General features: G+C 45.3%; 1 protein-coding gene across 2 annotated transcripts in view; it reads left to right on the top strand.

Moving 5' to 3' along the window:
- KIAA1549 (KIAA1549 ortholog) overlaps positions 1 to 17,359 on the top strand; it is a 147,737-nt gene that overhangs the window by 59,077 nt on the left and 71,301 nt on the right. For both annotated transcript variants that reach the window (XM_067747139.1, XM_067747140.1), the window contains exons 2-8: positions 1,527 to 4,220; positions 5,326 to 5,414; positions 6,713 to 6,890; positions 8,734 to 8,864; positions 11,093 to 11,276; positions 12,377 to 12,436; positions 13,636 to 13,784. In XM_067747139.1, the coding sequence (XP_067603240.1) occupies positions 1,527 to 4,220; positions 5,326 to 5,414; positions 6,713 to 6,890; positions 8,734 to 8,864; positions 11,093 to 11,276; positions 12,377 to 12,436; positions 13,636 to 13,784 (3,485 nt within the window). The remainder of the gene's footprint in view (positions 1 to 1,526; positions 4,221 to 5,325; positions 5,415 to 6,712; positions 6,891 to 8,733; positions 8,865 to 11,092; positions 11,277 to 12,376; positions 12,437 to 13,635; positions 13,785 to 17,359) is intronic.

The raw sequence follows: 17,359 nt of genomic DNA, 5'->3' as shown, positions 1-17,359 counted from the left end.
GGCCGCTGAGCCTGCACGTCCGGAGCCTGTGCTCCGCAACGGGAGAGGCCACAGCAGTGAGAGGCCCACATACCACCAAAAAAAAAAAAAATGTATCCTATAATTCTAATATCTGAAGTCTTTCCACATCTGATACTGTTTGTGTGGGTTTCTTTTTTTTTACTTTTTGGGGAGGTTTCTCTTGACTCTTTTTCATAATACCTTATTTCTTAGGTGTTTTGTAAGTTTTAACTTTGCAGTCATGCTTGAGCATCAGGCTGTCTGGTCCAGTGTCCCTCTAAGCTCTCTGTTTCAGTGTTCCTCTAGGACCTGTGCCCTGGGCCTTCATCAGGGGTCTGGGCCATCACATTTCCTGCCTCTCTATACAGTGTATCTGAATTACAGATGGAGATACCTAAGCCACTTAAAGGGTAGTGACAGCTGTCACAAGGATGAAGAATATGAAAGTTTGAGAGGATGATGGGATGCTTTTGGCACATATCAGAACTTGGTCCTCAGACACCATTCATTCGTTCATTGATGTGTTCATTCACTTAACAGATGTTTATCGAGCTCTTAGTATATGTCACTCACTGTGCTAGGCACTGGGGAAACAGATCAACAGTTTCTGTCCTCAAGAATCTCAGAGTATAATGAGCAGACATTTCATTTCAGTGGGGCACGATCAGGGATGTGACAGGTAGAACCTAGGGAGAGGCACTAACCCAGCTTTGGAGTAATGAGGAGGGAGGTGGTATCTGTGCTGCATCTGCAGGGCCGGTAGGAGTAATCCAGGTGGAGAGCCAGGGAAGGGCATCCCAGGCAGAGAGAGAAGAATGTGCAAAACACCAAGCCACAGAGAATCTGGGTAGCTCATTCGGCCAGAGTATAGTTGGGAAGGCATGAGAGTGGAGCAGGGAATGATGAGAGGTGAGCCTGGAGGTAGTCTGAGGTCTGGAGGTGGAAGGTCCTATGACTAGGAAACTGCTGAACCCTCTTCCCTGGGTAGTAAGTGATGCTGTCAGGGTGGTCACGATCATTTCTCGTAAGAGCCAACTCTTATGGAAGAAAAAGGACATGGGCTTGGGAGTCAAGGCAGGCTTATGCGCAGATCCCAGCTCCACCTCTGTCCGGGTGATCATGTAATTGATTTAGTTACCTTCTCTGAACCTCTCTTTCTCATGTGATAAATGAGACAGAACAGACAAGACAGGCCCTTAAGATCTCTTCCATTTATAGTATTCTGTGGTGTTGCTAGAAAGTAAGAGAAACATGTCAGTGTGTACACGCGCACACACACACACACACACACACACACACGCTTAAGTAAAAGTGCTCAGATTTACGACTGTTCGCAGGTATTATGCTGACAGTAACTGTGGCAATTTCTGACTTCCAGTTGGTTGTTTAACTTCTAACGGTGAATCGTGGCTGTTCACAGTGAGTGGATATCTGTTGATTGAGGATATCTTTATATCTGAAACAAAACGTTAGCAGTATGACTTTCATTGCCTTGCAGCTAAACTCAGCTGTTATTTTCTTTGTAGATGAGCTCCCTCTGGAACAGCACAACCTTTCTTTATCCTCCTTGGAGTTCATGCCAAGGGAAAGCACCGAGCACAGCACTGCACACGTGGCCTTAACAGAAACCGCTCCAGGGTCCCAGCAAAGCAGCTCTCTCCACGTGAGATCATCTCCATCTGCCAGTACTTTTGATACAAACTTTTTTAACCAAGGAAAATGGACCCAAAGTACAGCAGATCACAGCATCTTTGTGGCAAATTATGTGTCAGTGACGAGCAACGAGGTCTTAGATGATGACGAAATGGATAACTTTTTGCCAGAGACTTCCTGGACCACTTCCCGCGTGGTTTCTCCCGTACGATACGTCACACTCGGTCTGCCAGGGCTGCTCAAAGAAACGTTAGACTCCATGCCGACTCCATCGTTACCCATCATTTCTCTACAAGATGAAGACGTGACATCAGCCTGGCAAAACACAGTGCAACAGCCAACAGTGTCTGCTGAATCCCCCAATCATTTCAGTGCTTTTCGGTCAGCTTTTCCCACTTCCAAGGGCATAATTCCAACTCCTAGCAGGAACTTGGTGTTTTATCCTACTGACGCTTACGGGCACGTTTCAAGTAGGACTTTGCCGGAGATCATGGCTTCAGGAGCAGAGGGCGCAGAAACCCTCCTCAGCTCGCGGTATTCCGAGCCTCGACCGCCACGTGATGGCGTCACTCGGCAGCCTCCTCCCCCGTCAGGGCAGGTCTCACCGCCTCCAGAGGATGCTCTGGCCGCAGGTACAGGCAGATACTCTGATGTGACTACCGCTTTGGGTCGAAGTCTGGATGAAGCCGTCTCTCCAGGCGCTCGCGGCTCTGCGGCTCTGTCCCAGATGGCCCTTGCCTTTGGCAGCAGCAGTGCACGTTTGGCTTTGTTTTCAACTCCTCTCGTGTCTGGATTGTTCTCTACTCAATCAGCCGGTGTTTCATATAACCCCTGTCTTCCCGCCAGCTCCAGTGAGGCATCAGAACTGCCTGGCCATTCAGTGGTCCCAAGTGGTGTGGGTGACACTCACGTCTGGAGCCCAGTGTCTTCGTTCAGACCGTACACGTGGTGCGTGTCGTGCACTGCAGTGTCGCCTCGGCCCGTGCTGTCAGCGAGCCTCACGGAGAAGGACGTGGGGTCCGGGGATGGTGCCGAGACCCTGTCCCTGACCCTCTCAGAAGTGAGCAGCATCTCTCCACCGAGCAGCGTCATGGTGGACTTCTCTGAATTTGACGAGGGCCCGCGAGAATTTCATACACTTTTCCCCTCAAGACCGATGGTTCCCCTCTCTTCTCCATCTCTGGAAATCTCAGCAACGAGCGTCGGTATTTCAGCTGAGGGGGAAATGAGTAGTGTGATGACCGCACAGATGTACCCTCCCCAGGGCCACCTCTCTGTGCCTGTGTCACCTGACGCTGCTGCTTCTGCCTCCTCCTCTGTCGCCGAAACTCAAGTAATGCCATCCAGTGGGACAGCCGTGCTTTCCTCGGTCACCCCAGGTGCTCTCCTTGACTCTTCTTTCCCCATCACAGCAAATAAAAACACCCCATCGCTTGCCTTCAGAGGCCCAGGTCTTCTTACGTCTTACAGTTTGTACCTGTCGGCACAGCCTTCGCTTTTTCCTGACAGAGAACCTGCCGGTTTTTCCCAACGTGAAAGTGCAAGTATTTGGGATTTTACATCCAGCGTTTTCTCCACGCCCCCACTGGAATTCAGCAGCTGGGTCTCTCCATCTTCAGAAGTACTTGCTTCTCCGTCTCCGAGGTCAAGTGATCTGTCCACCTTCATTTCTCAGGCATTTTCTACCTTGGTTGCGACACTTTCGTTGACCAACTCTGTCAGTTCTCGGTCACCTCAGCTTTCTGTTCCCAATTCCACAAACCTCGACTTTTCTCAGCTCTGGCCAAGCTCAGATCTTCCTTTAAGCAGCTTCACTCTTCTCCCTAGTTACTCTGAAATGTCACTACCCTCCAGCTCTCCCTCCAGTTCTCCAAAGTTTTCTGAAGCACCCACAGTGTCACCCACAGATGCCGAAGCTCATTTTACCTCAGCTTTCACTGCAACTACCTCCTATTTTGAGTTTTCACTCACGTCCCATGAATCTGCAGTCACCACACTGGTGCCCTCCAGTTCTGAGCCCATTTTGACTGCTGAAACTCACTTAACATCACTTCTGACTGCTGTTCCTACCACACCCGTTTTAACTGAATCTTCTGTCTTTTCAACCCTGACACCTTCTGATGATGGTATCAGTGCTATGAACGATCCCACGTCCGTCTTACCCTCTTTCTCTGAAGTCATCCCTGTCACCACAGTGCTGGTTAGCACTGGGTACCTGCCATCAGCATTCTCGTTTCTTCCTGAGGTGATCCGCTCGCCTCTGCCTACAGAGCCAGGTGGTACGCGTGGCCCATCGTTCACGCCCACAGATTTACCGAGGAACGCCTCCACTGAACTGAGCACGTCTGATACCAGTGCTGGCCCTGAGAATTCTCTTCACACCACCCTGAACAGCAGAACTGTGGGTCAGAACCGTCACGAGGGCAGCACGGTTCTCCCCCCGCCATCCCTTCATCCCGCGACCACCCCCGCTCCCGAAGTGACGGTTCTTACTCCTGCGCTGGTCACCACCAAGTCGCCGTATGTGTGTGATATTACGGTTCCTGATGCCTATTTGATCACAACTGGTAAGGCCCTGCTTCACATCACTTCTCTGGGTTGGGGTGATCTTCCAAAGGTGTTTATACGAAATGCTTATGTGATATATGGCATCGTGGCAAAGAGTGTAGGCTTTGGACCCAGACGACTCCTGGGTTGTAGTCCTTCCTCACTGCTTTGCCAGCTCCCATGAGTTCTCCGGACAGTTAGGCAGTGAGGCTTCTCTAAGCCTCAGTTTCCTCAACTGTTAAGCAGGGATGATGGTAGCACCTCCTTCTTTGGGTTGTTATAAAGATTTAAATGCATTAATGCATATAAAATATTTAACCCAGTGCCCAGCATATAAGAAGCGTCCACAAAATATTACAGATTAGTAGCAATGGAAACAAAGGAAAGATTTAAAAGAGCCTTAGAAATGTTTGCTGGGATGTTTGTCTTTGGAGCTCATAACCCACTGGATGCATAGATGACACGGATAAAGCAAAACGCCTTCACGTTTCGTTCAAGCAGTCAAGTTGGGCAAATGTGTAGGGGCCACCATTGCAATTTCTTACTCATTTACTGTTCTGACTTTTCCTGGGAAGGAGGGGCCGCTTTGTTTTTATATAGTCCTGTAGATGTCACTTGGAGCAGAGGAACGTGGAGTGGCTCAGTATCCTCTGAATTGGGTCACAGCCTTCAACCTTCTCCCCAGCCTGCAGTCCGAGGCACCAGCCGACAGGCAGCAGCTTCCCTTGCAGCTGCCGGCTGCTTTAGTCCCATGAAGCTGGAATACCTTTGATGTCATGTCTGAACAAGTCTGGTGACTGTGGCCCCTTGGTCAGACTCTCCCACTTGTTCCTCCTGAGAAGTGGCAAGTTGCGCATAAAGTCGGTGCCCTGTTCATATGTACTGAAGTACGGCATGTGGCTGATCAGTGACCTGGCTCTGTGTACTGGTGTCGATGGGGGTGGGGGACAGAAAGGAAGAAGGGGGAGAAGGTGGCAGGAGAGGTGGAGCAGGAATGCAGCGGACGGACAGGGAAGGTGGAGGGGAGGAGGGAGGAGAATGCGCTGGGTCTTTTTTCTCCATGCTGAGACCAGGGAGGGCCGTCGATCCTCTGCCTGTTCATAATGACGCTGAGCTGATTTGCAGTGCTGGCCCGCAGAGCTGTGCAGGAGTACATCATTATGTCCATCAAAGAGGTGTTGAGGAACCACTTCAACCGTGTGGTGGAGCTCAAGGTGGGTGCCTGCGGCATGGAAGTCTGGTGGGGGAGTCCGAGTCGAATGCACATCATAACGGGAGTGGGACATTTGCTTTCCTCTCTCCCTTCCCTTCTCCTGGTGGACACCTACTCATCCTTTGGATCTCTGCTCAAACATTGCTTCTCCAGGGAGGCCCCTTCTGACCCCAGATGAGGCCAGGTTTAGTCCATCACGGGGATGTGCTGGCAGAGCTGGAACAAAGGGCTCTAAGACCAGAGTTTGGGGTGATGACCTAATGATCTCGCTTCCCTTTATGTACATGGAAGGGCTTGGATTAGAGTTTAGAGTGAGTGCGTATGTATGTTTCTGTACATCGAGTGAGATAGAGATAGATTTCTAGATGTTTTTTGCCGGACGTCTGCTGGTGCCTTCTCTCTCCTGATAAGCTCAGAAAGCCCCGCTCTAGGCCTGCACCATCCCGAGCAGAGCCGTGAGCCACGTGTGGCTGTTGAGCATGTGAAATGGGGCTTGTTCCAAGTGAGATGTGCTGTCAGTGCAAAATACACACCAGATTTCAAAGACTTAGTGCAAAAAGGAATGTAAAATAGCTCAATAATTTTTTGCATTGCCTACAGTTGAAATGACATGTCAGATATATTGGCTTAAGTAAAATGTTTTTAAAATTAATTTCACCTGTTTTTTTTTTGTTTTTTTTTTTTTTTGCGGTACGCGGGCCCCTCATTGCTGTGGCCTCTCCCGCCGCGGAGCACAGGCTCTGGACATGCAGGCCCAGCGGCCATGGCTCACGGGCCCAGCTGCTCCGCGGCATGCGGGATCCTCCCGGACCGGGGCATGAACCCGCGTCCCCTGCATCGGCAGGCGGACTCCCAACCACTGCGCCACCAGGGAAGCCCCCACCTGTTTCTTTTTATTTTTTTTAATGTGGCCACTAGAAATTTAAAAATTGCATATGTGCCTCACATATTTCTTTTGGCCAGCTCTACTTAGTAGAGTAAGTGCTCCTTTTTATGGGGGGTAAGTACAGTAAAACACCTTGAATTCTCCTTAGTTCCTTATTCAGTTCATATTATTGACTCTTCTTTTGCACTGTCCTTGCTCTTGTAATTTTGTGCTGTTTTTGAGAAAGTTGACAGATATGTAAGACGCATAACTAAAATAAAATTTTAATTATCTCTGAAGCAATACCCCTTCATTTAAAACTATTTATTTTTTTAACTTTATTATTTTTCTACTCAGTATGATTTCCTTTAAGTTTGAATTATGGTACCCTCAAATTTAATAATTATCATCTTTTGCATTTTTTATTTTCATAGGTTTATGAACTGTTCGCTGACTTCACTTTTCTGGTAACATCTGGTCCATTCGTTTACACAGCAATATCAGTCATAAATGTACTTATAAATAGTAAACTTGTTCGTGACCAGACTCCTTTAATCTTGGCTGTGAAACCCTCCTTCCTTATGCCAGAGTCCAGGTTCCAAGTTCAAACGGGTAAGAAAATTGAGCATAGTTGTTTTGATTTGTAAATAGAATTTCACTTTATTTTTTGTGTTTCAAAATAATTTGGGGAGGATTATGTTAAAATTTGTTAAATTTCAAAAAACTTCATAATTATGGAGAATTTCCAGCATATACAAAAGTACACAGAATAGTTTAATGCATCCCAGGTACTCATTGTATGGCTTCAACAGTTTTCAACTCCTAGCCACTTCTGTTACATCTACACCCCCATTGACACTCCCTCCTCTCATGTTATTTTGATACGGCATCATGTCATCTCATTCATAAATATTTCAGCCTATGCCTCTAAAAGATAAGACTATTAAACATATATACACACACACGTAACATATGCACATACATACATATACATACACATACATATGTCCACAATATCATTATCACACCCCCTAAAATTAACAGTGATTCCTCACTGTCATTTAACTTTGTTTTTGGCTGTGCTGAACTGCATGTGGCATCTTAGTTCCCCGACCAGGGATCGAACCCATGCCCCCTGCAGTGGAAGCGTGGAGTCTTAACTACTGGACCGCCAGGGAAGTCCCCTCATTTAACTTTTTATTATGGACGTTTTTAAACATATACAAAAGTAGAGAGAATACCATATTTAGCCCACCCATGCCCGTACAAACTTTAAAAATTATCAGCATTTTCCCAATTTTGTTTCATGTATCTCACACAAACTTTTTTTGAGGAAGCTAGAGTGTTTTAAAGCAATACCAGGTATCATGTCATTTCACCCATAGATACTTAAGAATTCATCTCTGATGAATTTATTTCTATTTGAAATGTTTCAGTGTTGCATCTTTTGATGCTCCAATTATTATCTTAGATATTTTTCCATTTTAAAATGATACAAGTCACCTTCACCTTGCGTGTAGTCATTTGGTACAGTTGGCTTGCTACATTTCCATGATATGATACATATAAATAACATGTCATAGACCCTCGTACACTGTTGGTAGGAATGTAAATTGGTGCAGCCACTATGGAAAACAGAATGAAGGTTTCTCAAGAAACTAAAAATAGAACTACCATATGACCCAGCAGTTCCACTCTTGGGTATGTATTCAAAAAAAAAGAAAACACTAATTTGAAAAGATACATGCACCCCAGTGTTCATAGCAGCATTATTTATAGTTGGCAAGATATGGAAACAACCCAAGTGTCCCTCAACAGATGAATGGATAAAGAAGATGTGGTACACACACACACACACACACACACACACACACACACAATGGGATACTACTCAGCCATAAAAAAGAATGAAAATTTTGCCATTTGTAGCAACATGGATGGACTTAGAGTGTATTATACTAAGTGAAATACGTCAGACAAAGACAAATACTGTATCATACCACTTATATGTGGAATCTAAAAAATAAAACAAGCTAGTGAATATAACAAGAAACAGACTCATAGATATAGAGAACAAACTAGTGGTTACCAGTTGAGAGAGGCAAGGTGGGAGGGACAATATAGGGGTAGGGGATTAAGAGGTACAAACTACTATGTATAAAATAAATAAGCTTCAAGGACATATTGTACAGTACAGGGAATATAGCCAATATTTTATAATAACTATGGATGGAATATTACCTTTAAAAATTGTGAATCACTGTGTTATACACCTGAAACTTATATAATAATGTACATCAACTATATCTCAATTAAAAAATAATAACACACCATAGTACTTAATCCTGTACTGTGGATCAGAGTTCATTGATTTACACACTATTTTGTCCCTCTCCTCGTTACTTAATACTAAAGAAACACCTTGTTCATGGGACTGTGATACTGTCCTTTTCAGTACTGCAGTTTGTGCCTCAGAGTGTGGATACGGGCTTCTGCAACTTCACCCAGCGCATCGAGAAAGGCCTGATGATAGCTCTCTCTGAAGTGAGAAAACACCACCAGGGGACGTATAACCTCACAGTGCAGGTGAGAATAGCACTGAATGCAGGACAAGATGCTTTATCTTTTAAAGAGGAGCTAGTTTCATAATGTTTTGTTTAAGACACACTTAACTCTTACTAATTCCCTCCAGCAGAGGAGATTTAGTTCACATGGATTAGAAATCATCTCTTTCCATGGCATCGAGTCCACAGAGCATGAATAGGCTAAGTATATTTGAACATTGTAGAGGAGCCCAATAACCAGGGAGTTCAGATATGGTGAGCTGAAGAGAGATGAGCCCATGTAGGAAATGCAAGAATGTTCCGGAAAAGAACTTAAATATCAACTTTAAGTATCAACTTAACTATCCAATGGGGGAAATGCCTAAATACACTAGCGTTTCATATTATGGAATTTCATTTCATGGAATACCATGAAATGCAGTTCTTCACTCTAAAAACAGAATACAGCTACGAATCAAAGGATAGGTTTTGTATGTATTACGTGGAAACTGCTGATGTTTTTACATTTCTTTGATATTTATCCCTCCATATTCTTCGTTCTCTCTTTCTCAAATTCATTTTAAGTAGATTTTGGTGATCCTGGATTCACCCTTCCTATTTCTTATTTTTTCCATTTCTTTTTAAAATTCCCTATTTTACCAGATTTCTAAACCTTGTCCTCTAAGTTATTAATTTAGTCTTCAGATGTGTTCATTTTGTTATTCAATCCCTCTATTGAATTTTCTTTTAGCCATCATTGTTTTTTCATTTTTATTTGCTCTTTTTTCATTGCAGCCTTTCGTGTTACGATGCAGGCTTATCTTGAATGATGATACAATATTTCCTTGAAAGTTTCTGGAGACATTAATTAGTATTTTTAATATGTTGTCTTCCGTGTACTAAGTTGTCTCTGTTTGCTCTGCATTTGCCATTGTTCTGTGTTGATCTTGGTCCTTGTTTGCCATTGTTCTGTGTCGATCTTGGTCCTTGACTTTGGTGCTGTTAGGTTTCTGTAATCACCTGTGGACCATTGGTGGCTGTCTCTAGGAATGAGGAAGCAGGTGGTTAGTTTTGGCACCTTGTTCATCTTTCCACTTCAGCTGTAGATTCTGTGTCTACATAAGCCTTGTCTCCTGATGGGAGGATTCATTGGAGCCCTGGGTACCAGGCAATGTGTGGTCATGGACAGCCAGCGTGGGCACCCCTGCCCGCCGTGTGAGATGAGGAGGCTGTACCCTGGGGATGGAGTGAGTTAGTGTGTTTTTCATGGCAGAGCTGCTCTTTCTTTCACTCTCTTTCTTTCTTTGTCTCTTGTGTGCACTGCAGTTAACTCCACCCACCTTCCTGCCTAGGGGGCTGTGCCACCCTGGGTCTTCTGTCCTCTTAGGCAGGGAGCTCATCTTCCTCAGGCAGCAGTTCTTCAGGCTCCTGGGGTGAAGGTGGAGCTGCTGGCACTTCTGAGTTGGCCTGGGTGTGAAGTTGGAAGGGAGAAGGGAGGGAGACAACCGACTCAGCTGTTGGCACTCAGTGTTTAATTAGTGACCCGGATCAGGGTCTCAGCTCCTGCAGATCTCTGCCCTGGAGGCCTCCTGGGGCCCCTGAGGGAGACCACTCTCAGTCTACTGTGGTCTGTGCCTGTGTGTGTTTGGAGTCTCGGTTCCCTCTGTTCTGGTTTGTATCAACATGATCCCACCCTGTCTCCATCGTTCAGTAATTTGACAGAATCTCTGGTTTTCTTCCATTCTCAGTGCTGTTGTGGATTTATTCCCCTTTGTTCATCTTGTTGTTATTTCAGTGGGATTTAGGGTGGGAAAGAAAAGGGGAGGGACTATAAATACATGTGCTCAGTTCCCCACTTAATGTAAAAAACATTTTCAATAAACTAAGGGTTTAAGAGTATTACAAAAGGGAACCAGGTTGTGAAGCCAATTACTCTTCCTTTAAAAATGCACCTTTAGGGCTTCCCTGGTGGCGCAGTGGTTGAGAGTCCGCCTGCCGATGCGGGGGACACGGGTTCGTGCCCCGGTCCGGGAAGATCCCACATGACGTGGAGCGGCTCGGCCCGTGAGCCGTGGCCGCTGAGCCTGCGCGTCCAGAGCCTGTGCTCCGCAACGGGAGAGGCCACAACAGTGAGAGGCCCGCGTACCGCAAAAAAAAAAAGGTCTTTAAAAAGACCTTGGTGAGGGAAATTGTGAGAGCAAAATCATAGTCAGGCTTTTGGCTAGACATTTTAATTTATTTTAGAAGATTATTCTGATTTCTTTCTTTCAGATCTTGAATATCACCGTGGGGTCTTCAAGGCTGGCTCCTCGCCGGGGCCCAGTGAACATTGTCTTTGCTGTCAGAGGCTCGCAGGGGTTTCTGAATGGGTCTGAAGTGAGCGAAATGCTAAGGAACTTGAGCGTGGTGGAGTTCAGTTTCTACCTGGGATACCCAGTGCTGCAGGTTGCCGAACGTGAGTGCTGCTCTCCTGGGGACGCGGCTGCGAGTGCTTGTGTTGGTGGACCTCTTCTTTTCAAGTAAAATAGCTAACAGAAATCTGGAATATAAATTGGAGCTTCTCAGATCATACCAGGGTGGGCCTCCAGAACCCTCCTCTCCCACTGGGCTTGCTTTATTATTCTCTTTAGAGAGCCAAGGGCACTATCAAAGATTATACTGGTTCTGAAAAAGGTGAAACCAGAGAGACTGAGAACAGATTTGTGGTTTCCAGGGGTGAAGGATGCGAGGAAAGCAATTTTCGGGGGGGGGGGTGATGAGAATGTCTTGTATTTTTATTGTGGTGGTGGTTCCACACGTCCATGCATTTGTCAAAACCCATAAAACTACACCAGAAGGAGTGGGGTTCACTGTGTGTACACTTAAAAAGAAACAGAAATGAAAACAAACAAAACCTTCCTTCCTGGTGGAAGCGATTTAATTCACAGTACAAATGGAGTGGAGGTAGGGGAAACGTTTACTTCAAAACGTTTAAAATACAGTAGATTCCAGAGCTGAAATCAGGCAAAAAAGATATCAAATTCTTTTTCAGAATGGAGTGGCCAGAAGGTTTAATGGTTCTTGTCGTATTTTCGTGTACTGTTAATTAAATGGAAAGGAATAACTTGTAAAATAAAAGTAGACAGGGGTAAAATGGTTATTTACAAATAGCAACTTTCAGTGATAGAAGATTGTCACTTCACCCTGCCTGAGTCATTGCTGGGAAATTCCAGGGCTCTGAGGTGCACGGCGTGAAAAATTCATTGCTCTGGAACAATGACATTTCCCTTGAAAAAAGCTTACGGGTGAGCTGTCTGTGAAGTAGTGTCCCATCGTGTTACTTGAGTAAGCCCTTTCTTTCTATTTCTCCCGGAGACTAAGGTGCTCAGGACCCTCCCACTGACCCTGCCTTGCCCCCAGCCTGGAACTTTGTTCTTCCATAGGCAGAGCTAATTGGTATAGGAGAGGCAGTGTGCTGTGACTTACCCAGCGCTCCCTAGAACACTCACCTTTCTGACTGTTGCAGACAGGTTTTTTACGTATCTTTCTCCCTTTCTCACCCTTTCCTTTTTGTAGCCTTCCAGTACCTACAGCTTAACTTATCGCAGTTGTTGAAGTCCTCTTGGGTAAGAACAGGTATGTTTAACTTACGTAATGTTTTTGGGAACTGTAAGAGTGAGAAGTCTGTGGTGGGGGGGTATTGAGAAGGATACTGCCTTTCCTGTTTCTGAGTCCTAAATTCAGGGCAAAATGTACCTTAGATTCTTGGCAAAGAATGAATGAGAAAGGGATTCAAATTTGGCTGTGGGAACGTGTCCCACTGAGTTACGGCACAAAAAGGACTGGCTTTCTTTAAAATTCATACATCAAGTTCAGGGCAAAGTCTAACAGGAATTGACCATCTTCTGACCAGAATAGGACAAGGTTCTGAAGCAAGGATCTCTTTTTTTCCCTAAAAGCCTCATATGTCTGGTTTTATAAGGACAAATAAGGTAACTTGGTGAGCCAATAAGAAGCATGTTTTAAAGTCTTGTGGGCCTGGGTCAGATACTTATAGCTATGGCGTTGCATATAAAGGCTTTCTAACTTGGTATGCAGAAGTGTAAAAGATAGTTGGATGCTCAGCGGGTACCCAGCATGTAAGCAGCACAGTGAGTAAGCAACTGGTCGTGGGGAGGAAACTTGTAGAGTGGGGATAGTCACCACTGACAGGTTCCTGGACCCCGCCAGCTCTCGTTGCTTCACATACAACATCGCATATAAAGGGTCCACCTCTTTGCATGGTACAGTGGCCTTATTTTCCAGATAATTGTCATAGTGGTTAAGTGACTTGCCCGTGGTCCTATCTCACAGGGGATTTGAGCCAGTTCTGGCTGGAAAGCACAAGCTTTTTTCTCCTGTAAAGGCTGACAAGATGTTGTCTGTTTAGATAACCTAGATGTCTGAAGACAGGCCTCCTTATCTCGAGTCAGTTAATGAGTCTAAATTTTGAGTCAAGATAAGATATGCACTCGAACCATTTCCAGAAATTTTGCAATACGTGCAGACAGAACGTTTGATCTTGTGTAGGAGCTCTGAGCTGCAAAGCTCCCGCACGGCCGAGCTCCTGGGGCTTCTGGCCACCGGTCTTTGTAAACTTTAGAGAGAAGGCCTGTGGGCTACCCTCCCTGGACTCTCCCGCACCCCGTTCAGCTTGCCTCTTTCCCCTTTTAATGTCTCCTCTCTGGGAACTGGCATTTTACAGTAATCCTGCGTTAATTTCTCTTGTGCACACATCCTTTTCTCTCCGCTGCCAACTCGTTTTGGGGCCTGTGTGTGTTTCACCTTAAATGTAGTCCTCCTGGGTGTTGTTGAGAAGCAGCTCCAGAATGAAGTGTTTCAAGCTGAGATGGAGCGCAAACTGGCCCAGCTGCTCAGCGAAGTTTCCACCAGAAGGCGGATGTGGAGAAGGGCTACCATCGCTGCCGGGAACAGCATGGTACAGGTAAGAAGAAGAAGGCCAAAGGAGTGGGGAGGGGAAGGAGAGAGAGCCGTCTAAAAATGGGCTGTATCTTCATGCAAATGGAAAAATGCTGCTAAATAGACTGATTGCTATCATAGGCAGCCACGGAACGTGTCAGCGTTTCAGTTCCACTGGAGTCTAGACAGATGTTTCCCGAGTCCTTAGTAAGGGTCCGTACAGCAAATGGCCTTGTGGGGACCACAGCAAAAGAATATATAAGTGGGTTGCCGTACCAGTGGATGACCTGATTTTTCAAAGAGTAGTTTTTTAATTACCAAAAATGTAGTCAGTCTTATGGAATGGTAAGCATTATTGATAGCGTCATAGAGACAAATGGTTCAGCTGGAAGAGACCTTGAGAGGCCGGAAAGAGGAAAATCTTCTGCCCTCTATTCTGGCACTCAGTCCTCTCTGCCTCCTGCCAGCCCTGCTTGTCTCATGTTACCCAAATTGCCTTCACTACGTAAACTGGCAGAAAGTTACCAATGACAGATTCATTTGAATCCCAAAGTGACCCCTTTAAAAATGCACACACTCAGAGAGAGCTGGGGGTTGGGCTGTAATTTCTTCCCATCTCCATGTGAATTACATTATTTTGGATTTTTTTCTTTATCAAATGCTGACTTGTAGAGCTAGGAAAAGGGGATATTTAGAGCTATGGCGTTTCAGAGACAGGAAGCCAGGGTGAAACCCTGGCGTGCAGGGGTGGGGAGGTTGGTGGTTTAGAGGCTTTAGAGAGAGAGATGTGAAGCTGACACTGGGTAGGGGAGCTGGGCAGTTTGTGCAGAGCTGACATCATCATCATCCCTCAACCCTTTTACGAAGTTCTCCCCTGTAAGTGTTGCTCTTTATTTTCCCTCCCAGAAAGGTGGTTGTTAGGTTTCTATAATAGTTCCTTTGCCGGATGCAGTAGAATATAGGGAAATTTAAAAACTCATTAAAAAATTGAGAGCGATATTAAACAAAATAACTATAAAACTAAGAATAAAAATGAAAATGAATTACAAAAGCCTTGCTTTATTTAGGAGCTCTGGCTTCACAGAGCTCAGGGTCTGGGTGGAGGTTAATTTCTGCACATAAAACAGTTATAGAGTACCATAAAACTTGATTAGTTCTGCAAGTTCCCTGAGATAGAAATGCGGGATTCATGGAAGCTAACTAAGCCATCCCAGACTAACGGTGCCATCTGATGGATTGCTTAGAAACCGTTCCCTACGTCTCTTCCCCTTTAGAGTGACCAAGCACGAAGATGTAGATAATTTATGTACAACAGTACAGGACTCTTCATCAAAACATAATGTGTAAAAGTGAAAGTATTGGAACAACCTAAATGTCCAGCAATTTGGAGAATGGGCAAAAAAATTGTAGTGAAATCTTTATATGTTGGAAAATCCCATTATCAGTTTTTTTTTTAATTCGTGAGGGAATATAGAAAAAAGCTCAAGTAAAGAGAGGCTACAAAAGAATGTGTGCAGGGGCTTCCCTGGTGGCGCAGCGGTTGAGAGTCCGCCTGCCGATGCAGGGGACACGGGTTCGTGCCCTGGTCTGGGAGGATCCCACATGCCGCGGAGCGGCTGGGCCCGTGAGCCATGGCCGCTGAGCCTGCACATCCGGAGCCCGTGCTCTGCGGCGTGAGAGGCCACAACAGTGAGAGGCCCGCATACCGCAAAAAAAAAAAAAAGTGTGCAGTATATCCAAATATTAATATACAAATCATGAAAAAAATAACAGGAGGAAATATGCTAAAATGCTTACAATGATTTTCTTTGAATTTCAGGTGATTTTTGTTTTATTCTTTATAGTTATTTTTCATGTTTTTCAAAATTTCTCCAATGAACATATAGTTTGTATAGTGAACACGTGATTTTAATCAGAAAATATTTAAAAAAATGAAATTGAGGACTTCCCTGGTGGCGCAGTGGTTGAGAGTCCGCCTGCCAACGCAGGGGACGCGGGTTCGTGCCCCGGTCCGGGAAGATCCCACATGCCGCAGAGCGGCTGGGCCCGTGAGCCATGGCCGCTGGGCCTGCGTGTCCGGAGCCTGTGCTCCGCAACAGGAGAGGCTGCAGCAGTGAGAGGCCCGCTTAGCGCAAAAAAAAAAAAAAAAAGAAATTGAAAATGTTGCCCCAAATGATGACTCCATTATACCATGGTTTTATGGATTCTATATATGAATCTGATGAAAAGTCATCTAGAAAGGATGCTGGGATTAGATTTTACTGACTGTTACTTTCAGATTGGAGAAGCTTATAGAATTTTTTTAAAAAAATATTTATTTATTTGGCTGTGTTGAGTCTTAGTTGCGGCATGTGAGATCTAGTTCCCTGACCAGGGATCTAGCCCGGGTCCCCTGCTTTGGGAGCATGGAGTCTTAGCCACTGAACCACCAGGGAAGTCCCTAGAATCTTTACTCAAGGTGGCTATCATTGGATATTTCGGTATATGGTTTCTGCAAGAAGAAGCATTTGTAAAACTTATCAGAACTTTAAAATGGAATAAATAGGCATGTAGGTAGAGGAACAGGTGGATATAATCTATTGCTTTTCAGTAGCCCTTTATAGTATTCCATTCTGAAGGCTAATAAAAATTAACCACTTCTTTCCAGGGAAAGAAGTAGGTGGTTAGGGAGCAGAAGTGGTCAAGGAACTAGCCTAGAAACAGCAAACAGAGGGCTAGACAGGCGAGCCGTTATCAAGATATAGAGTTGTAAAGAACAGGGCTTCCCTGGTGGCACAGTGGTTGAGAGTCCACTTGCCAATGCAGGGGACAAAGGTTCATGCCCCGGTCCAGGAAGATCCCACATGCTGCGGAGCGGCTAGGCCCGTGAGCCATGGCCGCTGAGCCTGCGCGTCCGGAGCCTGTGCTCTGTAGCAGGAGAGGCCACAACAGTGAGAGACCCGCGTACCTGGACCTGTGTTAAGGATCTTTATACATGATCTGGAAGTAGGCGTTCACAATGAAATCATGAAATAGTTGATTTGCCAAAAGTTTCCAGTGGTAAAGAAGGAGGCCAGCAGCTGTGTCCAGAGCACAGGGCACTATTACAGTTCTGTACATGCGGCTAGAAAAGTAGCAGCTGCATTTTGCCAATGGCAAATGTAGAGACCAAACATTCAAATTACGTGTACAAAATAGAGGGCTTGGAGTTATCGTTGATCTTTCTCTCAGAACGTCAGTCCACCATTTTGTTGCAGTCTAAAAGGGGCCATAAAGTTGTTGCATATTACTAAGAGAAATAGCAACAAAATAGAAAGCTATATTTATGCAAAACAGTGATATATCGAGTGTACTAGATTCTAAAGTACTAATGTAAGAGTACTTCACTGTTAACACCAGAGGGATATAAATTTTGGGACAAATCAGAGTACTGTTTGACCCAGCAGATTATGAATTTATGAAATTTTTTCCAGCTTGATTGTGATGTAATTGACACATAACATTGTGTAAGTTTAAAGTGCACAGTGTGTGGGGCTTCCCTGGTGGCGCAGTGGTTGAGAGTCTGCCTGCTAATGCAGGGGACACGGGTTCGAGCCCTGGTCTGGGAGGATCCCACATACC

Source organism: Pseudorca crassidens, chromosome 8 (assembly GCF_039906515.1).
Source record: "Pseudorca crassidens isolate mPseCra1 chromosome 8, mPseCra1.hap1, whole genome shotgun sequence".
Classification (NCBI taxonomy): domain Eukaryota; kingdom Metazoa; phylum Chordata; class Mammalia; order Artiodactyla; family Delphinidae; genus Pseudorca; species Pseudorca crassidens.
Note: the sequence above shows the minus strand (reverse complement) of the source record. Positions and strands in the feature narration are given on the sequence as shown.